The sequence below is a fragment of the Pseudophryne corroboree genome, chromosome 10 (genome assembly GCF_028390025.1).
Source record: "Pseudophryne corroboree isolate aPseCor3 chromosome 10, aPseCor3.hap2, whole genome shotgun sequence".
NCBI classification, from domain to species: domain Eukaryota; kingdom Metazoa; phylum Chordata; class Amphibia; order Anura; family Myobatrachidae; genus Pseudophryne; species Pseudophryne corroboree.
This window is the reverse complement of record NC_086453.1, coordinates 160565640-160588852: the sequence shown is the minus strand read 5'-3', so window position 1 is coordinate 160588852 and position 23213 is coordinate 160565640. Positions and strand designations below refer to the sequence as shown.

At 45.5% G+C, this 23213-nt stretch overlaps 2 protein-coding genes across 9 annotated transcripts in view; one reads left to right on the top strand and one right to left on the bottom strand.

The window, feature by feature from the left end:
• The window catches only part of LOC134966287 (uncharacterized), a 34307-nt gene extending 24857 nt beyond the window's left edge, over positions 1-9450 (bottom strand). For 2 of the 5 annotated variants that reach the window (XR_010188616.1, XR_010188617.1), the window contains exons 1-2: positions 3624-4257; positions 460-533 (exon numbers count right to left, since the gene is read on the bottom strand). Coding sequence is in view for 2 of the 5 variants with exons in the window: in XM_063942901.1 (XP_063798971.1) it covers positions 3624-3635 (12 nt within the window). In the remaining 3 variants the exon portion in view is untranslated. The other 3 variants (XM_063942901.1, XM_063942902.1, XR_010188618.1) reach the window with 3 other exon arrangements.
• A 6-nt stretch (positions 9451-9456) lies between these two features.
• The window catches only part of LOC134966285 (myb-related transcription factor, partner of profilin-like), a 57621-nt gene continuing 43864 nt past the window's right edge, over positions 9457-23213 (top strand). For 2 of the 4 annotated variants that reach the window (XR_010188613.1, XM_063942900.1), the window contains exons 1-2: positions 9476-9550; positions 9899-10030. The gene's annotated coding sequence lies outside the window, so the exon portion shown is untranslated. Of the gene's footprint in view, positions 9551-9591; positions 10031-23213 lie in introns of those variants that run through there. The other 2 variants (XR_010188615.1, XR_010188614.1) reach the window with 2 other exon arrangements.

Genomic DNA, 23213 nt, shown 5'->3' with positions numbered 1-23213 from the left:
TTTCCCCACCCACTCATGCCTATCAGAGCTCCGGACGCTTTGACAGACAGAGCCAACCCCGCAGTCAGGGAAGATTCCAAAGACCCCGCGCACTGACGGGGCCCGGAGGAGGGTATCCCAGCCTTTATTCAACTCTCCCGTCATAGTAAAGATTCACCTCTGCTGCCACTTATTATAAATGGAAGTAAAATTCCCTTTTTAGTGGACAGCGGTGCAACAACCAGTGTTTTGTGTTCTGACTTATGCAGTATCCCCTCTCACCAGAAAAGATAGAAGGTCTCCGCCCCATGATACAGCAATTCTTACAACAGGGTATTCTCAGACATATTGTATCACCATACTGTACTCCTGTGAACCCTGTTGCCAAAGCTGATGGTAGTATAAGATTTGTACAGGATCACAGAGCGATCAATCAGTTAATTGTCCCAATTGCACCAATTGTTCCAGATGTAAACTCACTCATTTCTGCAATCCCTGCAGATGCTGCGTTCTTCTCTGTAATTGATTTGAAGAATGCCTTTTTTTCAGCATACCTGTAGATTCACAGACACAATTACTTTTTGCCTTTTCTTTTGAGGGTAAACAACTTACCTGGTGCAGATTATTGACGCACCTGTTGTCTCCAGGCCACATTGAGGCCCTGGCAACCTCACCATGGTTCAGTCCTGCTACAGTATGCAGATGATCTGCTGCTCTGTAGTAAAACTGAGGAGGCCTGCCGAGAGGATGGTGTTTCATTACTAAACTGGCTTTGTGAATGTGGACACAAGGTGTCCAAAATAAAAATGCAATGGTGTAAAAAGCATGTTGATTACTTAGGTTTTGTGCTCACTCAGGGAGAGAGGAAAGTCAGTCCACAGCGCATACAGTCTGTATTGGGCCTGGTCACCCCAACTACCCAGAAGGAACTACTGTCCTTCCTGGGTATGGTAAATTACTGCAGACAGTGGATATCTGATTGCTCTTATTATGATAACATTTTGAGACAAGCCACACTGAAGGACAAACCTAAAACTGTACAATGGTCACAAGAAATGTTAACTGCATATGAAAGTTTAAAATGTATGTTGATGAAAAGTCCGGCACTTGGCCTCCCCAATTATGTACTACCTTTCCATCTATATGCAAGGGACAATTGTAAAACCATGGCGGGGGTGCTCACACAGTTTCATGGAGGGAAGTTGCGCCCCGTGCATTTTTTTTCCAAAGTCATGCCAGTGTCTGTGCAAGGTATGCCTGCCTGCCTCAGGGCTTTGGCAGCCTGTGCAATGGTTGCAGAAATGGCCACTACCCTCACTTTAGGCCACATCACAGTACTCCACACCACACATGATGTCCTGGCAATACTTAAAGGCTTACACACACAGTACATGTCAGCACAACGCCTTAGTGGATATGAAGTACTCCTTTTGAGTAACCCTACCCTTACCATTAAGTACACTGCTAGTTCTTCTGGCCCTGCACCCATTCTCAATGCCCTTTTAGGCTTGAAAGGTCCCGAGGATGAACCACCCGACCTACATGACTGTGCTGCTTCCATTGAAGCTGAAACTTCTCCCAGACTTGACATGTCTCCCGTTCCCATACCAGGCGCAGACGTAGTTTTTGTTGACGGCTCATGTAGTAGGCCCAATGACAATACATACCAGGCTGGCTATGCCATTGTCACCCTCCCTGATACTGTGTTGGAAACCCTACCAATACCTTATCAGTCCGCGCAAGCTGCAGAACTCGTTGCACTCACTAGAGCATGTCCCTCCCTTGACAACGTCCATCTGCTCACTCAACTTCAAGCTGCTGCGACTAATGCTGATCTCTCCGACTGGACTTACCCAATTCTGCAGAAAAAAATCCTAAATCAGGATTAATCTGCAAAGAGGGGAAACCCTGTATACCCCAGTCCAGTGCCCCTTTGCTCGTTGCCCAGTGCCGTGGTGTTGGTCACCGTGGTGAAGCCACAACACTCCTCCTACTAACCAATGATTTTTATGTTACTAATGCCAAATCACTTGTGGACCAGTATGTTAGCAGATGCATCACTTGCCTCAGGAACAACCCTAATAAAGCTAAACACCAGCATCTTGAATACCCCACAAAAGACTCTAGGTTACTCCCCATTTGAAATACTAATGGGCAGACCCTTTTCCTACACCCTGGGCTAAGAAACCACTAGTAATACAGGAAGGAGATCTAGAACTCATCAGAGAAGAGTATGTCAGGTCCCTGATAACAAAACTGAATGAAATTGAACATGAGGTTGTTTGTAAAAACCCTTTGAATCCACAGGAACCTACACACCCCTTTAAAGTCAGAGACAGAGTCGTGGTGAAGGTGCTCCCCAGGAACAAGAGCCCAGGAGACTTCACCTATGGTCCAGAGACAGAGGTCGTAGCAGTTACCCGAACAGCAGTCCTGACAGAGGAAAGTCCTGCCTGGATCCATGCATCCCGAGTAAAAAAGGTTCCTAGACCAGACCTAGAGAGGGAAGCAAGTGATTCCAGTGAGGTACGAACCGGGGCAGACAGCCCTGACCTCCCACCTAGCGAAGAAAGAAGAACAGAAGAAGATGAGGAACCTGTCCCCTATCTTTATCCTGGGGACTACCTTGATAGCCCTACTGGCCCTCACTCACCACACAATATGTGAGGTTGATATTACACACACTAATGGGATCCCCACCTTGTGGTATAATTCCTCTAACACACACGTAGCCACATATATCCTTGACTATTTTATGTTATATACAACAAAGAAGGAAATCAGGAATGTCTGAGACAGTATATATTTGTGTTACTGACGAATGGTACTATGACATTAGATATTATGGATCTAATTGTAATTCCTGGGAATATGTGGGGTGGAATACAGGAGTAGATTGGAAATATGGCCCATCATTTGCAAAAAAAATAGATGGAGCAAATATGGAGTACCCCTACTTTCTAGACTATCCATTCATAAGATGGATGAAGGCCCAAATTCATACAGGTTTAGACTAAACATAGTGAACCCTAGCAGAAGCGACAATGAGACTTATGTACTTGGTATATGGTGGCAAGCAGGGTACTATAGTGCAAGGCAAATGTTTTATTTGTGGGACATGTATAAAAACCCAAAACAAACCTTTAAAGCCCCATATTGCCACTTCTAAAGATATGGTGGCTATTACTAACCCTACCTTTGAAGACACCCTAGCTATTGAAACTGGTTTCCCTGACATTAATTTTTGGTTGGAATGGATGAAGTATAGTGCTAACAAACACAATAAAAGCAACTGTTATGTCTGTGGCAAATCTAGGCCCCACCTAGGTACAGTGCCCCTTAATATACCCCTAGAACAGGAAAATTGTTTTTTTTTCAGCCTTTTTAATGACACCAAAACAAATGACAGTCAGTGCGAAATGTGGAAAAGGGAATATCCCATATTGTCAAAAAATCCCAACCCAGGAAGCACCATAACTATATATCCTGGAAACTACACTTGTTATACATCTAACACCACCACAGGGAGAAATTTAAAAACCTTCCCACCAGGGTATTGTGCAAATAAGCATATTCATACTTGTAACTTTAATTCTTGTAGGCATTATAGTTTATTGTGTAATCCCCTGTGGAAAGAAACTTACCTCCAAAGGCATTGATAAGGCCCTGATGTACTATGATATAACCACCAGTCCTGTCACCTCCTCTGATAGTAAGGGACCCGACGATTATGTCCAATATCTCAAGAACTGGAGGAACAAGAAAGGAGCCTCACTCAAGAATCATGTCATATAATAATCATGATTCTAAGAGGGGATTGAAGGGTTACCTCTTCTGTCTTTGTAAATATTACTTTTTATATGATCAATTTCCTTATAATAGTTACAGTGTAAAAGTGAATATTTCTATTTCCCTAGTGAAGGGTTAAAACATGCTATATGAACTCTTATGTGTTTGCATGGATGCGTGCTGCCCTGTGCTAGGTGCCTTTGTCTCTCATACAGATACCAGGCCTGTGTGGGTCTGGCATCCAAGGTCAGTTCCATACCAGATGAAACTCGTTCTTTCTACCCAAATATACTGTGTTACAAAAACTTTGTTAAATGTTTGAGAAACTTGTAGAAAACCCATATATGGACATCCGCCTTTTTCTGTTCTGCCTGGTAACTATTAACGAACCAATGGGAGTGTAACGACATGTCAGTTACACCCATATGCATTGTCATATATACTTTTGTTAACTTCATAATAAACAGTGTGAATTTTTACTGCTTGTGTTGTGCATGTACCTTGTGGTTAAAGTTTACACTCCAGACGTCTAAGAGGCCATCACATCGAGGGTTAAGGTATAAGGGCAAATCCTTTCAAGTGTCCTGTTCCAGAACCAAAACAATACTTTAAGTGTTGTGGATGGTATTTTAGTTGGATTTAACCTCTTTCATGTGTAAACCTGATGCTTTTGGGTGCTTAAACAGTAATACAGTTGAACAGGACAGCTTTTCCTTGAAAGAAAAATGTACTTGAACAGGACATCTTTTCCTTTCCAATATCTTGCCTCTGCAATGACATACACAGTGGTAAACTCAGGGCAATGCTTTGTAGATTAAGGCCTAACAGAATACTTTAAATTATCTTTCTAGTCTCTCTAGTTTGGGAGAAAAATGCACTCGAATAGGACAGCTTTTACTTTTTTATGCTACCAACACTGTTTTCTTAATACATTCCATTTTTAAACGTATTCATTTATGTACCAGTAGTTAGAAGCACTCTAACAGAAATCACCAGCTCATCTACAGCCACACCACACTGGATATGCCCAATCTAATCTGATGTTAGAAGCTGAGCAGTGTTGGGCCTGGTTAGTTCTTGCATGTGAGACCACCTGTGAATACCAGATGCTGTAGGTAGTTTTATACTACCAACACCGTTCTCTTTATGCATTCCATTTTGAAACTTTTTAATTTATGTACCATTAGTTAGAAGTAGAATAACTCTAACAGAAAGAGCAGAAATCATCTACGGTGGCATCACACTGGATAAATTCTATCTCATCTGATGTTGGAAGCTAAGCAGTGTTGGGCCTGGTTAGTTCTTGGATGGGAAACCACCAAGGAATACCAGGTGCTGTATGTGTTTTTATACCACCAGTACCGTTTTCTTGATACATTCCATGTTTAAACTTATTCATTTATGTAACCAGTAGTTAGAAGTAGAAGAGCTCTAACAGGAACTACCAAGTTCATCTACAGCCACACCACACTGGATATGCCCAATCTCATCTGATCTAGGAAGCAAAGCAGTATTGGGCTTGGTTAATACATGGATGGTAACCGCTTGGGAATACCAGATGCTGTAGGTGTTTTTATACTACCAACACCGTTTTCTTGATACATTCCATGTTTAAACTCTGTGGAGTCTTATTTTGACTACTTCTTATCTACATTTAATTCCCTACCTCTAATCAAGGCATTTTTAAATACTGGGGGCCTGCCATGATGCGAGGCCTACCCAGGACTCAGGTCTGAATTTGAATGTTCTTGCGAACTAACTGTGGGGTACATGTACTAAGCAGGGATACAAGTGGAGAAGCAAGGCAGTGGATAAGTTGCCCAAGGCAACCAATCAGCAATGATGTAACATTTCTAATTTGCATACTTTAGAAGTATACAGAGCAGCTGATTGGTTGCCATGGGTAACTTCTTTTTGTGGTTATTGTTTTGTGTCCAGACCGGTGGCAGGTGGAGTGCATTTGCTGGGAAGGCAGGGAAGACCTCAGATATGCTGCATCTCCTGATGTGTGTCTCCCTCAAGTGGCAGTCAGCATGCAAATGCATGCTAGTCACCCCATTCCAAGCTGATTGTGACATCACACAACACGCATCATAGAACAGGCATGCTAGAGCATGGGTCTTCAACCTGCGGCCCTCCAGCTGCTGTGGAACTACACTTCCCAGCATGCCCTGCCTCAGTTTTATCATACCTTAATAGCATAACTGTGTCAGGGCTGGAGGGCCACAGGTTGAAGACCCATGTGCTATAGCCAAGCCACAGGTACATCGAATGCTATCTACAGTAGCTGCCAGTTTAATTTCTTTTTTTTTCCGCAGTATTCCCATGCGGAAGGATCCATGGAACCAGAGATCCTTCCATTGAGAAGGACATGCTGCCTGGTTGACTGCACTGTGTAAATTAAATCACGGAGCCAGTTGGCTTGTGGGTGGCTCTGGTGACTGGGTGTTTGGGTGGATGGTGTGTTGGAGGTGGAGCACATGCAAATGATTGTGCATCATCCAGCCAGCGAGAGAGAAAACTCATGCAGGAGTGTGCCTGCTTGTCAGTGGGTTATGCTCCATTGCAGACATCAAATCTATATGGAACAGCTGGAGGGGACAAGAGTAGGATTGCAAAATCTAGATAGAAGAGCACGTATGGTGGTGCATTCTCCCTGATTGTGGCAGCTAATTTTTTGGTGGACTGTGCTTTCCTCCACCGCATTTTGGCCTATGGCTAAGGTTTAGGCTTTTTGGTTAAAATCAAGTGTAGTTAAGATCTGAAAACAATCAATGTTCATCTTTGATGGCAATAGTAGTGGTATTATATTTGCTGCTTTTGAAAGCCAAAATCTGATATGTCACCTATCTGGGGGCCATATATTAAATGGCTTTTTAAAAAAGGGAGATGGAAGAAGAGCTTTCAGTACCTGCAGGACCGGTGCACTTTTGCTAGTCTATCCTCCCAAAATAGATTCAGTTGCATTTTTCAGTGTGTTTTGGATGTGCCTTTGCAAACGTCTTACATTGACAAACTTATTTAGTACTATTTTGCAAATAGGGTTACATTTTCGCAACAATGTGTTCCCAAATTGCTTGACTTTTTTAAATGCAACAATTGATAAAGACACCAGAAAACTGCTCTGTGGAGTCTTATTTTGTGTCTACTTCTTATCTATATTCTTTAAATCTCTGAGTGCCGCTGTGTTTTTTTTTGTTGCCGTACTACAAGAGCCAATTGTGAGATGGAGAGGGAGTGCCAATCCATGCACCAAGCCATAAATATATATATATATATATATATATATATATATATAAAGATAGCTTGATAGAACCACACACGCCTTCTCTGATCCATAATGTGGGTGCCAGTGCTTATTAATAATACAACATATAGTCCATGCTCTCCAAAACCTAACGGTTATGATGCACGGGTAGCCAGCACAATTCATAAAAAACCATGTCTCAGCAGAGCAATCTATAAATCCATAATTTTTCAGACAGCAACAGTGGGTATTGTAATAGTCATCCAATCCATCACTTTTATAGGGTTACAGGCGCCCACATGCTACAGCCTGTCTGAATAATGATGGATTTATACACACACACACACACACACACACACACACACACACACACACACACACACACACACACACACACACACAATTACCCATTCAGCTGTACTCACAGCATCTTTAAGATTTAAAGATGCTGTGTGGTCTATTTTTCATCATGAGGCTATGACTGCCGCCAAATGGGTAATGGTATCTAATGACATCTGCATAGCTTTTGTTATTGGAGGGCACTAGCTATTTTCAAATATGTTCTTTTGTTGAGAGAGGAGTGCTGCTGACTGGACTATTTTATATTTATATATATAGCATCCCACCCACCGTACATGAGCTGGTGATTACTGTTAGAGCTCTTCTACTACTAACTACTGGTACATAAATGAGTACGTTTAAAAATGGAATGCATCAAGAGAACGGTATTGGTAGTATAAAAACACCTACAGCACCTAGTATTCCCAGGTGGTCTCCTATCTAAGAAATAACCAGGCCCAACACTGCTTAGCTTCCGCTGCTTGTGTAGTCTGAGTGTGGTCTATAATAGGCTCTAAGGCAGAAGCGGGAATGAATGGGCGGACGCGGCGGCAGTATACCGTCGTGTCCGCCCATTCATTTCTGCTCCCACTGCTGCCTCAAAGCCTATTATAGACCACACTCTGACCGCACAAGCAGCAGGGCTGGGGTGCCGTCCATACACATCCCGGCCCCGCTGGAGAGCGCTGATGGGGACAGCAGCGGGGCTTCAGCAGCAGGGTGAGTATGTGTGGCCAGAGACCTCCCTCCCCATGTGCAGGCCTGCAGAGTGTGCCGCGCAGGATGGGGCATGTGGCGCTCTCCCTCCCTGGGGCTCTTCCAGATTTAGCTCCTCAGCAGTATTTCTCCCAGGCTGCGCGGCACTCTCCCCGACTGGCCTCCACCCTGGAACACTGCCTTCCTCAACGCAACATCAGTAGGGGGCCCGGTCCTCATCACCGTCCCAGGTCTGTCTCATGTATGTATAATGTATGTGTGTGTGATATATGTATGAATCATATATGTTTGTGATATATATACTGTATGTATCTATCTATCTATCTATCTATCTATCTATCTATCGTGTGTGTGTGTATATATCTATCTATTATGTATGTATGTATGTATGTATGTATCTATCTTGTATGTATGTGTTCTATCTATCTATCTATCTATCGTGTATGTGATATATGTATGTATCTATCATGTATGTGTTATATGTATGTATCACACCTTCCTCTATACATATACATACATACATACATCTATATCTGTACGTACACTGACATACACACACCAACATCTATACATAAACACGCTGACCCCTAAACGTACACCAACGTACCCACACCTGCATCTATACCTACACATGCTGACACCTGGACGTACACCGGCTTACCCACATGTGCATCTATACATACACGCGCTGACACCTGGACATACACTGATGTACCCACACCTAACATCTATACATACACATGCTAACACCTGGACGTATACAGACGTACCCACATTTGCATCCATGCATGTCTAGATGTAGGTGTGTGTATGTCAGTGTACGTCCAGGTGTCAACGCGTGTATGTATAGATGCAGGTGTGGGTACGTCTGTGTATGTCCAGGTGTCAGAATGTGTATGTATAGATGCAGGTGTGGGAATGTCAATGTAGGTCCAGGTGTCAGCGCGTGTATGTATAGATGCAGGTGCTTGTATGTCCAGATGTCAGTGCATGTATGTATAGATGCAAGTGTGGGTACGTCGGTGTATGTCCATTTGTCAGTGCGTGTATGCAGGGGCGGAACTGTGGGAGGCAGTGGAGTCGGCTGCCGCCGGGCTCCTGGCCTCAAGGGGGCGCTTCTCCACTGTCTCCCGCTGCTACTTTTTTTTTTTCGTGTAAATCATTCTTGCAGACGGAGGGGGCCGGCGGATTGGTCCAGCAGGACACCATGCGAGTCCCTGCAGCTTGCTGCTGGCCTCCACGCTTTCGGGTTTGCGTTCCAGCAGCTGGAACACAACACAGAACCTATTACCTGCTCCGTCCTGCTGCCACTTCCGGGTGCCGTTAGCCGGGAGCAGTGTGTGCGGCTGCTGGGCTCGAGCTGTGTGTTAGTGGAAACGATGTGACAGGCACACCTGTTTCCACTGCCATTTCCTGTGTAGGGGCCGGACAGAGCTGCCAGGGTGGTCAGAGGTGAAGCTGCTTAATCACCAGCATAAGGTAATTCACTGTCTCGGGACATCTGCACACTCACTGACATCTGATCTGCGAGGCCACAGTCGATCCGTGTTGTGTGCAGCCCACTGCCTATTCAACTCCCCCTCCTGCAGCTTCTGCTGTTAACTGTTTGTTTACTGCCATTCCTATAGCCAGGGCCCAGGGTGGGAGCACAGGAACTGATACTGTATGTGGTGGGAGTCATCAGCCCTAGGGATTGTGTCAGTGCACCTGATTTATTTATGTAACACACCAGACCCCCGCATGTTCTGCATACACACACAGTAATTAAAGGGCTGCTGTAGCTGGGCCTGGCACTGCAGGGTTAACTTCCCCCTTCATCTGCTTCAGACAGTGTGCTGGGAGATGAGGATCTGAAGATGGAAGACGATCTGATTGGATAGTATGGGGGCAGGTGGAAGGTGTACTGTGCCTTGCTGAACACTGTCTGCAAGTGCAGCAGGAAAAGTCCCATCCAGGAAGGTAAGAGGACACAGAGGGGAGGGAGGGGGAGGGGGGGGGGGGGGGGGGCAGGGGGCATGGTAAAAAGGATCACTATTGCATACATGCCTTCATGGGCAATTAATAGCAATTACATTGGCAGCATCCATTTTTATTAGTAAGTATTGGCTGCAATTAGTTTTTATTTTTATTTTGTTATTGATGGCCAATACAGTTGCTCATTACGTTGGCAATATGTAATCAAGGGGGTAATTCAGACCTGATAGTAGATGTGCGAAAAAACACACATCTGCGATCATTTTCTCTGACATGCGGAAGGACGCCAAGCACAGGGCAAGTCTACCCCGCATGCCGGGTCCTGCCACCCCCCCTCCGGCCCTTCCCCGCACGCAGACATGCGAAAGCATCACACAGCGGTGGTGCTTTTGCATGGTTTGAGTAGTCCTCTGCCTATGCAGCCTGCAAAGGCAGACAGCTACCCACCGTGTTTTGGGCCGCTGCGTTTGCGTTGACGCCCCGTTTCCGCCCACCTCCAGGTGTTAAACTGCTTTGTGTAGGTGTACTATAAAGGTATGCTGGTGTCTATTTTATTGTAATGACTGACTTGGAGTGCGTCCCCTTTGTATGTGTATCTATATTACTATTGGGAAAGGTACCTGAGCACGCTGCTACTGTTCAACCTTAGTGCCGGATAGTAACATATGGTATGTGTGTGTATATGTAGGGGGGCACCAACATTTATCATGCCTCCGGGCGACTGGGACGAACTTACGCCACTGCGTGTATGTATAGATGCAGGTGCTTGTACGTCGGTGTATGTCCAGGTTTCAGCATGTATATGTATAGATGCAGGTGTGGGAATGTTGGTGTATGTCCAGGTGTCAGCGCGTGTATGTATGGATGCTAATGTGGGTACGTCTGTAGACGTCCAGGTGTCAGCATGTGTATGTATAGATGTTAGGTGTGGGTACATCAGTGTATGTCCAGGTGTCAGAGCATGTATGTATAGATGCAGGCTAATAATCACACAGCGTGCCCCCCACCAACCACAAAACTCCCCCACCCCCCTGTATGACATAAACACCGCTAATTCCACTTACACACAATAATTTCAGTTTGCGACCAGGAGCCGGCAATGTATGTGCACCCAAATGAAGCCACTGTACATGCCCTGCAGGCTGCTATGTACTGCACAGGTGCAACACATTTAAATGCCCTATCTTTAAAATGGGGCATATTTTTCTAAATTAAAAAAACCTGTAACTTTCTGAAAAACCTTAACCCCAAAAGGCACTACACTAACATCGGGGTGTAGAGTTGGATCTTGATCCAAGGCACCAACAGGCTAAAGCTTTGACTGTTCCCAGGATGCCTTGCACTGCCTCCTCTATAACCCTGCCCAGGGGTGTAACTAGACCTTTGTGGGCCCCATAGCAAAATTCTGAATGGGCCCACCAGCACTCAACAAGAATGAGTGGCGTTTGGGGTCAGAAAAGTAGAGGGGAAGGGGTCTGACAGAGTAGGGGGCAGAACATGAATGGATGGAAACTGAGGTGTCCATTATATAAAGAAATACAGTATGTGTGTGTGTATATCACACACACACATATAAGGGAAATTCAAATGCCCCCAATTATAGCGCACATTACACTCGTGTTTAGGTGCACAAAGCACCTAAACCTGAATAAAGTAATGGGCGCGATCGTGAAAAGACACCGTTTGGGTGCCCAAATGGGTCTCTTTGCGCACATTTCAGCTTGTTACCCCTGGGGGTAGCGAGCTGAAATAAATGTGTCGCACCCATTGGCAGCAACATTAGAATAGCTGCTGATGGGCACGATTGAGGGAGGAAAGGGGGGGGGGGGGGCATTTGAATCCAGCCCATAGATGCAATGTGAATATGTAATTTGTAACTTCCTATCTTAAAATGTATATACAGTGTATACCAGTGGCGTGCGGTGAGGTAATTGGCTGGGGAGGCACTGAGATATATATATATATATATATATATATATATATATATATATATATAAAGAAGAAGATCTGGCGGCACTCAGGAGACTTTATCAACCAATGTAGATTTTTATTGGAACAACATTGGATGTTGTTCCAATAAAAATCTACATTGGTTGATAAAGTCTCCTGAGTGCCGCCAGATCTTCTTCTTTATGATTGGATGTCTACATCTCATGGAGGGCACCGAAGCAGATGCTGCACCAGCAAGGGGAGTGCCGGCCACTTTGCTTCTTTTTATATATATATATATATATATATATATATTGCACCTCCCTGTCCCTGCAGCCCAAGTGTTCTGGGGGTGAGCTGCCTAGTCACTTCCCACCCAGTCCAACTGCCCCCACCACACCTTTCTGACCTGGGTGGTCCTGGGCCCAAGGTCAAGGGAGAGTGTAGGTGCCGGTGAATCACCGGCAGTGATGCTGCTGCATAGGAGGGAAGATGAGGAGGAGGGAGAGGTCGCCACTGCACGCTCTCCATCTCTGGGTTTCCCATTGGCTCCGGGGCTGCCACTGCTGTAGTGACATCTTCACTTCAGTAACGCCGGGTCCCGCTGGCTCCGGGGCTGCCGCTGCTGTAGTGACAGGTCCACATCAGTAACGCCAGGTCCCCCTGGCTCCTGGGCTGCCGCTGCTGTAGTGACAGCTCCACAGCAGGGCCGAAACTAGTATTTCCATCACCCTGGGCAAGGCAGTAATTTGGCGCCTGCCCAGTTCGCGTTACACCACACATAAGTACCCCTTATTCACGTTACACCATACAGAAGTAGCTCTTATAGTGTCCCTAGTGTGTGATCTGTACAAGCAATGCCCCTTGGGATCAAACTGGTCTGTGGGAAAGTGTGGTAAATGACAGTGGCACTCATTATCAGCACTGCTATCTACAAGATAGCACGCCAATATGCAAGGCAACTGTTAGGGTCTCCTGCTCTGTGCTGCCACGTCGTCATGGCAACCGGGAGACAAGTGCTAGCGGAGTAACCTGAGCGTAGCTGATACTCCGGTTCGGGTCTTTTGCTGTGCAGTGGTTACAGGCTCTGTGCACGGCAGGGGATCCGGTGCTGGTTTTTGTGCTCACAGTCTGTGAGGTCTGAGTGGGGCGTGGACAGCACCTGCTATATAAACCCTCTTCTCAGGTTAGGCAGATGCTGCTGAATCTTTGTTGGTTAGTCAGTTCCTGAAAGCTAGCTAGTACTGTGTAAACTTTGTATTTGTTTGTTGCTTACTGCAAATAGGCCTTGGGATTTGGTATTACACTCTGCCAATCCAGACCTAGCAGTAAGACTGGAGTCAGTCATTTAACCTGCTGGGGTTCTTTTGCTACTCTGTGAACCTAGCAAGTTTGCGGCTGTATTCTCAGACTTGCCTGCCAAAATCCTTTCTCACTGTGCAAGGTGTTCAGGTGTCAGTTTAGTGGCAGTAAACTGAACCAGTGCACTGCAAGTGAGGACTAGGATTTTGGAGACTCTCCTTGTGTCTATTATTCCATCTCTGACCAAGGAGTTTACTGCCACACCCGTTGGTAACCCTTTAGGGTTTTGCTGTTGCCCTTAGCAACAGCATTTCGGGTTCTCTACGTATTAAATCACAACATCTCGCTTCTTTCCATCTGAGCATTCCTAATACTAGGGAGACACCCAGTTTCTTAGCCTTTGGGCTTCTCTGTTCACTTTGTGTTTATTTTGTTACCCTATCACCTTCTGTGTATGTAATGTCATATTCCCCAGTCTGTCTGTGAGTTCATTTGTTTTGCATCCCTCTCCGCTCAGACACCAGTACATTCCTGCTGGCACTGGTGTGCATAACATATTCAGCAGCCAAATACTCCTGTTGAAATTTTGTGGGAATATGGAGCATACCCCTCAAAATACTTTGCAACAGGTGGTCGATCAGGTGCAGGTCCTGACTCGACAATTTAATGATTTGTCCATTAAAATGCACACCTCGCAGGCCGCTGCCGGAGCTCCCGCAGCAGCAGTACTTTCAGGGGTTAAGGAGCCGAAAGTAAATCTCCCGGATCGTTTTTCTGGAGATCGCTCGCAGTTCTTTTGTTTCAAGGAGAGCTGCAAGCTATATTTCCAACTTAGGCCTCAGTCTTCTGGGTCGGAGATTCAGCGGGTGGGCATAGTGATTTCCTTGCTACAAGGAGACCCACAGGTCTGGGCATATGGGTTGCAGCCTGACTGTCCGTCGCTTAAAAGTGTTGATGCTTTTTTTACGGCACTGGGCATGTTGTATGATGACCCTGACAAGACGGCCTCAGCCGAGGCTCAGATTTCGATCCTTAAGCAAGGGCGTAGGCCAGTTGAGGTTTATTGTACGGAGTTTCGGAGGTTGGCCCATGATACCCAGTGTAATGACCCAGCCCTGAGACACCAGTACCGAAGAGGTCTTTCTAACCAGTTAAAAGACCAACTGGTACAATATCCCTTGCCTGATAGCTTGGATCAGCTCATGCAGTTATCCATTCGGGTGGATAGACGGCTGAGAGAGCGCAGGCTTGAAAGGGAGACCGAGGTTTCCTTCTTTCCCAAGGGAACCTCAGACTCTGAGGAATTTTCCGAGGAGCCTATGCAGATTGGGGCTACCCGCCTCTCCTCGCGTGAGAAGACGCGGAGGAGACAGCAGGGGTTATGTTTGTACTGTGGGAATAAAGGTCATGTGGTAGTATCATGCCCAGAAAAGCCGGAAAACTTCAGGGCCTGAGGGTGATGGGAAATATCCTGTCAGGCCAGAAGTCAGATTTTCCCAAGAAGACTTTTATCATTCCGGTGACCTTGAAGATCCTCGGTCAAACTGTCAAGACTGAGGCCTTTGTGGACAGTGGGGCCGACGGGGTTTTTATGGACCGCCAATTCGCCCTGAAACACTCTGTTCCCTTAGTACCCTTGGCATCGGAAATTGAGATTTGTGGGTTAAACGGGGAACCATTATCCCAGGGTAAAATTACCTCTTGCACTAGCCTGATTTCTTTGTTTATTGGAGCCACACACTCTGAAAAATTGTCCTTTTATGTAACTGTCTGTACTTTTGCCCCATTGGTGTTGGGGTTACCCTGGTTAAGGGCCCACAATCCTCAATTTGACTGGGTCTCTGGGGAGATTCTTAGTTGGGGTACTGATTGTTTCAGGAGTTGCTTGAGCCTTCCAGTCAGGCTTTCGCAGCTAAGTTTGCCAGGATTGCCAGGATGTTATGCAGATTTTGCGGACGTGTTCTCCAAAAGAGTTGCAGAGGTACTACCTCCCCATCGCCCCTATGACTGTGCCATTGATTTGTTGCCGAATGCTAAGCTTCCCAAGAGCAGGTTGTACTCCCTGTCACGTCCTGAGACTCAGGCTATGGCAGAGTACATTCAGGAGAACTTGGCTAAGGGATTTATCAGACCTTCACAGTCTCCAGTTGGGTCGGGGTTCTTCTTCGTGGGTAAAAAGGACGGTTCGTTGCGACCCTGCATCGACTTCAGGGAATTGAACCGTATCACGATTAAAAACTCATACCCACTGCCTCTCATTTCGGTCTTGTTTGACCAGCTTCGTACTGCCACCATTTTTTCTAAGATTGACCTACGCGGTGCGTACAATCTAATCCGAATAAGAGAGGGGGATGAATGGAAGACTGCCTTTAATACCCACTCAGGGCATTATGAATATTTGGTGATGCCTTTTGGGCTCTGTAATGCCCCGGCAGTCTTCCAGGACTTCATGAACGATGTGCTCAGGGAATATTTGGATAGATTCTTAGTTGTATACTTAGATGACATCCTAATCTTCTCCCATTCCCTGGAGGAACATCGGAAGCATGTACGCTTAGTCCTCCAGAAACTCAGAGACCACCGGCTTGGGGCGAAGCTGGAGAAGTGCGAATTTGAAGTTCAGCAAATCGCATTTCTAGGATATATTATCTCCCCAGAAGGTTTCCAAATGGAGGGTTCCAAGGTACAGGCAGTCCTGGATTGGGTGCAGCCCACTAGTTTGAAGGCGCTTCAGCGTTTTCTGGGCTTTGCGAATTTTTATAGACGATTTATCGCTGGATTTTCGTCTATAGTGGCGCCCTTGGTGGCACTCACTAAGAAAGGGGCGGATGTTGCTCACTGGTCTTGTGAGGCCAAAGCGGCTTTTGCCAGTCTCAAAAGGGCATTTGTCTCGGCCAAGGTGCTGCGACACCCAGATCCAGAGTGTCCTTTTGTGGTGGAGGTGGATGCCTCTGAGATGGGTATTGGGGCAGTGCTCTCTCAGATGGGGGTGTCTGATAATCGCCTTCATCCCTGTGCTTACTTTTCCCGTAAATTTTCGCCTGCCGAGATGAATTATGACGTGGGTAACCGGGAATTGTTGGCTATTAAGGATGCACTCGAGGAGTGGCTTGAGGGGGCTAAGTTTGTGGTCTCAATTCTCACCGACCATAAGAATTTGGCATATTTAGAGTCAGCGAAGCGCCTCAATGCCAGGCAGGCACGATGGGCTTTGTTTTTTGCTCGCTTTAATTTTTTGATAACATATCGCCCTTGGTCAAAAAACATCAAGGCTGATGCACTCTCGCAGAGTTTTGCTCCAATCCAGGAGACCACCGAGGAGCCATTGCCCATTGTGTCCCCATCATGTATTAAAGTGGGCATTACCCAGGACCTCTTGTCATTAGTCCATAGAGCACAGGAGCAGGCTCCTCCAGACCTTCCGGTAGGTCTTTTGTTTGTGCCTCCTAGGTTAAGACAGTGAGTGTTCCTGGAATTCCATGCCAAGAAGTCGGCAGGTCACCCGGGTATTGCCAGAACTCGGGAGTTGCTATCTAGGGCGGTGTGGTGGCCCTCGGTGGCTAGGGATGTGGATCAGTGGGTTTGGGCATGTGACATCTGTGCCCGAAATAAGACTCCTAGAGGGGTTCCTGTTGGCCCATTACATCCACTCTCTATTCCATCTAAGCCATGGACCCACATTTCAATGGATTTTGTGGTGGACTTGCCCAAATCCTCGGGGATGACAGCCATCTGGGTTGTCGCTGACAGGTTTTCGAAGATGTCGCACTTCGTTCCATTGGTTGGGCCTCCATCGGCAAGACGCCTGTCTGAATTATTTATGCTGCATGTTGTGCGCCTCCACGGGTTGCCACTTGATGTGGTCTCTGACCGCGGATCCCAGTTTGTGGCCAAATTCTGGAGGGCATTTTGTTCCGATCTCCAGATTTCTGTCAGCTTGTCGTCAGGCTACCATCCGCAGTCTAATGGGCAGACTGAAAGGGTGAACCAGTCCTTGGAGCAGTTCCTCAGGTGTTATGTCTCCAAGTGTCAGACTGACTGGGTTGCTCATCTGTCCATGGCGGAGTTTGCCTATAACAACGCGGCTCACTCTGCTACAGGGATCTCTCCCTTCCTTTGTGTGTATGGGCATCATCCTAAGGCCAATTCTTTTGACCCCCTGGACTCCACGCCTGGTGGTTCCTCTATGGTTTCGGTCCTTAGAGGTATTTGGAGGAAAGTGAAGAAAGCCCTTGTGTCTGTGTCATTAGGGACCAAAAGGGTTTTTGATAAGCGGAAAAGACCCTGCAGCTTCAAATTAGGAGACTTCGTCTGGTTGTCTACCAAGAATTTGAAGTTGAGACAGCCATCTCATAAGTTAGGCCCCCGGTTCATCGGTCCTTATAAGATCACTAGGGTTATCAATCCGGTGGCATTTCAGTTAGATCTACTCCGTTCTTTGGGTATCAATAAAACATTTCATTGTTCCCTTTTAAAACGGGCGATTAGTAATCCTTCTTCCGGTGGAAGACCTTCCCCTCTTCTGATACGTGGCCAGAGGGAGTTTGTTGTTGAAAGGATTCTTGACTCCAAGATGGTTCGGGGTCGGCTGTCATTTTTGGTGCACTGGAAGGGGTATGGCCCGGAGGACCGGTCGTGGGTGCGCAGTTGTGATCTTCATGCCCCCAGACTGTTACGCTCTTTCTTCTCGCAGTTCCCCGATAAACCCGGTGGTAGGGGTTCTTTGACCCCTCGTCAGAGGGGGGGTACTGTTAGGGTCTCCTGCTCTGTGCTGCCACGTCGTCATGGCAACTGGGAGACAAGTGCTAGCGGAGTAACCTGAGCGTAGCTGATACTCCGGTTCGGGTCTTTTGCTGTGCAGTGGTTACAGGCTCTGTGCACGGCAGGGGATCCGGTGCTGGTTTTTGTGCTCACAGTCTGTGAGGTCTGAGTGGGGCGTGGACAGCACCTGCTATATAAACCCTCTTCTCAGGTTAGGCAGATGCTGCTGAATCTTTGTTGGTTAGTCAGTTCCTGAAAGCTAGCTAGTACTGTGTAAACTTTGTATTTGTTTGTTGCTTACTGCAAATAGGCCTTGGGATTTGGTATTACACTCTGCCAATCCAGACCTAGCAGTAAGACTGGAGTCAGTCGTTTAACCTGCTGGGATTCTTTTGCTACTCTGTGAACCCAGCAAGTTTGCGGCTGTATTCTCAGACTTGCCTGCCAAAATCCTTTCTCACTGTGCAAGGTGTTCAGGTGTCAGTTTAGTGGCAGTAAACTGAACCAGTGCACTGCAAGTGAGGACTAGGATTGTGGAGACTCTCCTTGTGTCTATTATTCCATCTCTGACCATGGAGTTTACTGCCACACCCGTTGGTAACCCTTTAGGGTTTTGCTGTTGCCCTTAGCAACAGCATTTCGGGTTCTCTACGTATTAAATCACAACATCTCGCTTCTTTCCATCTGAGCATTCCTAATACTAGGGAGACACCCAGTTTCTTAGCCTTTGGGCTTCTCTGTTCACTTTGTGTTTATTTTGTTACCCTATCACCTTCTGTGTATGTAATGTCATATTCCCCAGTCTGTCTGTGAGTTCATTTGTTTTGCATCCCTCTCCGTTCAGACACCAGTACATTCCTGCTGGCACTGGTGTGCATAACAGCAACGTATAAATGGTCAGTGGCACTGACCGTTCCGATACCTGCAGCAATCGAATTTGACAGCTGCAGGTGTTGTTGTCCCATCACCACAGCAGGGACAGCTCTGTCCCTGGCTGTGGTGGTTGCCGGCTCTGGGCTGCATGTGAGATCTCGTGATAATAGCGAGATCTCGTGCATGTCCAGTGAACCGGCTGGGGTGAGACACAGCGCATCAGCCTAGTGCTGGGGGGTCTGGGGTCTGCGGCAGCCGAGATGTTCATACATGTTGTCGCTACCTCTTTCTGCTTCGCCTCAGTAAAGAGGCGAAGCAGGAATTGCTATACCAACACGATATGTTCGGGTATAATACATCTACCCCAAGGTCTCCCATAAGTTGATCACCAGAGCAATTCAGATCAAGCTCCCATTCAATATAAACAGTCTGTGATGCAGTATTGCTACAGACTGCAGGGAATTGCAGCAGTACTGTATGTGGATTCAGCAAGGCAGGAAATAGTTAACAAGTGTCTGCTGGCTGTCGTTAGTACTCACACTGTGGTGCTGTGTGCTGGGATGCTATCTTATACTGTAGGGTAGGGAAACGCAGAGGAGAGTGACCTTTTGACATTCGTTACTGCTGCAATAACTCCCGGAGCTTCTAGCTGGCATCTGGCTTGTAGTTTGTTGCCGTGGACGCCAAAGCTCCTCCTGTGCTGCTTCAGTGTGAGTGTGGGGGAACTTCCGTAATCATTACAAGCGGGTGGCCAGCGCTGCTGTTACGATACACACCACGGTATGTGCAGTGCAGAAAGGGGCGCCTTCTGTATCATATAGTAGAAGAATGTCTCTTTTTTTCTGACAGACAGAGCAGCTCCCCGCAGCATATGGGTGATTGGACTAGCGGATCCAGCACTGGATCCGCTGTCCAATCACATCTGCCTCGCTGACAGGGGCGGTTTCCCCTGTCAACGAGGCACTTGCAGAAGTGCCGCTTTCCCCTCTGGTTTTAATGGGCTTTTACAGCCCTGTGCTTTGCCCCGCCCCCCCGCTTTAGCCTGTTCCTATTGTAAACGGGAGGCACTGCTATCAGTGCCTCCCAAAGCACTTTTAAGCTCTGAAATGTATAGCTTAATATAAAGAAATTACTTATGACACAGACTATGTGTCATAAGTATTTTCTTTATATTATATTAATCATTGAAGACAGGGGAGGCACTGCCTCCCCTGCCTCCCCTGACTGCACGTCCCTGGTGTATACACTATAGGTCTTTCCGAACCCCCTAATCCTAACATTGTAATTTGCTTTAGGGCGCACCTCCAATTAGTCTAGTGTTTCGTATTTTCACATTGAATACTTTCTTGCATTGGTTGGTTAAAGACTAGATCGTATATTTTTCTAGATATACCTGTGCATAGTCTACAAGGCTACATGCCTCTCCCCTAACTAGAGATGTGCAGCTGGCATTTTTCGTGTTTTGGTTTTGGATTCGGATCCACAGTCGTGTTTTGGATACGGACGCATTTTGGCAAAACCACCCTTTCAGGTTCTGGATTCGGGTGATTTTTTTTAAAAACCTCAAACAACTAAAATCATAGAATTTTGGGGTAATTTTGATCCTATAGTATTATTAAGCTCAATAACCATAATTTCTACTCCTATCCAGTCTATTCTGAATACCTCACACCTCACAATATTATTTTTAGTCCTAAAATTTGCACCGAGGTGGCTGTATGACTAAGCTAAGCGACCCAAGTGGGCGGCACAAACACCTGGCCCATCTAGGAGTGGCACTGCAGTGTCAGACAAGATGGCACTTAAAAACATAGTCCCCAAACAGCACATGATGCAAAGATAAATTAAAAAAGAGGTGCAAGATGAAATTGTAGTGTGTCTCTCCTGCTCAGTGTCAGTTCTCAGTAGTATCCTCATCAGTGCTCAGTATCACTGCTCTTTGTCTTGTGCTGCATTGTGGTGCTCAGTATACTACAGTACATTACTAATAGTCCAGTGCTGCATCTTGCTGCTCAGTGTCAGTTCTAGTATCTTCATCAGTGCTCCGTATCACTGCTCATTGGCCCTCATTCCGAGTTGTTCGCTCGTTGCTGAGTTTCGCTATATTGCGATTAGTCGCTTACTGCACATGCGCAAGGTTCGCATAGCGCATGCGGTTAGTTATGTTACTCAAAAGTTAGGTATTTTACTCACGGAATTACGAGGAAGTTTCTTCGTTCTGGTGTTCGGAGTGTGATTGACAGGAAGTGGGTGTTTCTGGGCGGAAACTGGCCGTTTTATGGGTGTGTGTGAAAAAACGCTGCCGTTTCTGGGGAAAATGGGAGTGGCTGGAGAAACGGGGGAGTGCCTGGGCAAACGCTGGGTGTGTTTGTGACGTCAAACCAGGAACGAAACTGACTGAACTGATCGCAGTGGCAGAGTAAGTGTCGAGCTACTCAGAAACTGCTAAGAAATTTCTATTCGCATTTTTGCGAATCTTTCATTCGCAATTCTGCTATGCTAAGATACACTCCCAGAGGGCGGCGGCTTAGCGTGTGCAATGCTGCTAAAAGCAGCTAGCGAGCAAACAACTCGGTATGAGGGCCATTGTCTTGTGCTGCATTGTGGTGCTCAGTATACTACAGTACATTACTAATAGTCCAGTGTCTTGTGCCGCATATGGCTGCTGTAGGGTGCTGTGGTAGTGTCCTGTCACTGTGCATAGGTCATCATCATTCCAGTCACAGTGGTATCTGGTATCTATCTAGTGGTATCTAATTCCAGACATTACCACCGTCTAATTCCAGATATATTACTGGCATATAATTCCACACATTAAAAAATGGAGATCAAAAAGGTAGAGGGTAAAATAGGAAAAGATCAAGATCCACTTCCACCTAGTGCTGAAGATGCTGCCACTAGTCAAGGCAGAGACAATTCAATGCCATCAACATTATGTAATGCATTATATGATACATTATATATCATATCATTGTGTAACCCCTGTTTACCTTTCTTCAGGGAACTAACGTTTCAGGTAAGTTAAGTGCCTCCACCCAAACTTATTGACTGTAATATAATATTTATATATATATATATATATATATATATATATATATATATATATATAGTACTTGGGTAAGTTTGGGAAAACCCATATATATGTCATACAATTACTGCTGTACCTATAAAGGTTTACCTGTATTCTCTGGATTCCTGTCACTTTTCTTGACTTCCAGGTAAGTGAAACACAGTACCACAATGCCTGTATATTTTAAAGTATTTACTGTTTCAAAGATTTGCTCATTAGCATCATATTACACATGGCTTCAACCTTCGATATGACACGGCCTATAATTTACATCATGTCACTATTAACGGTAAGGTATAACAATCCTATACAAGGTAAATATTATTGACCAGTTACTACCCCACAAATAGTATTTCAATTACTATTATAATAATATTTTAACGGTAAACTGTATTGCATTTACAATCATTACTATAGCAATTTTATTAACTTATATTCTCTAGCTGTATTATAATAATTCATAATATTTACAACTTATTAGTATAGTAGTCTTTATGGGAGATATATATATATGCATATATATGTTTCTATATTTGCTTTACTCCTATATTAGTGGAGAAGCTGATCCTCAGTTAAGAATGGGATCTATCTGTCTGTTAATCCAGAATTGACTCAAAAAGTATCCTTTTTCCTGCCTATTAGAGTTGTTGAGACAAATTAGTTACTTGTACTAAGAAACGTATCCTCTTAATGATACATAAGTGTTATTGTATCCAACTGGTATCCACTGTTGAAATCCTGAGGTGAATGAATAATAACTGAGAATACCAAGTCTATCCACTAGATGTCACTACAAGTAAACTTTCCAAATGGAGCTTATAGAAGTAGCAGCATAGTCTCTACCGTAATGTGGAAACTGTTAATTACTGTCTGCTCTTACCACTGTTAATAATAGCTCTCCTTGACTATTATGTACGCTATTATCAAGTGTCAATAAACAATTTATTGCTGATAATACCCCTCTCTGTTATGAGTCATTTGGCAGATACTGGATTTAATAGATAGTATATATATATATATATATATCTCTCTCCTTACGAATAGTCAATATGGGGGATAAGCTCAGCAGCCTTGTAAAACTCTAGTCTCATTAGAGGTGGTTTTTTTCTAATATAATAGGTGTAGGAATCCTGTGTGCTGCAGCTGTATTAGTATTAATAAGTGCTGACCTATAGTGATTGTGTGCAGAGTTTCACAGACCTCTGATGGCTTCTCAATCAGCTCCAGGCAATT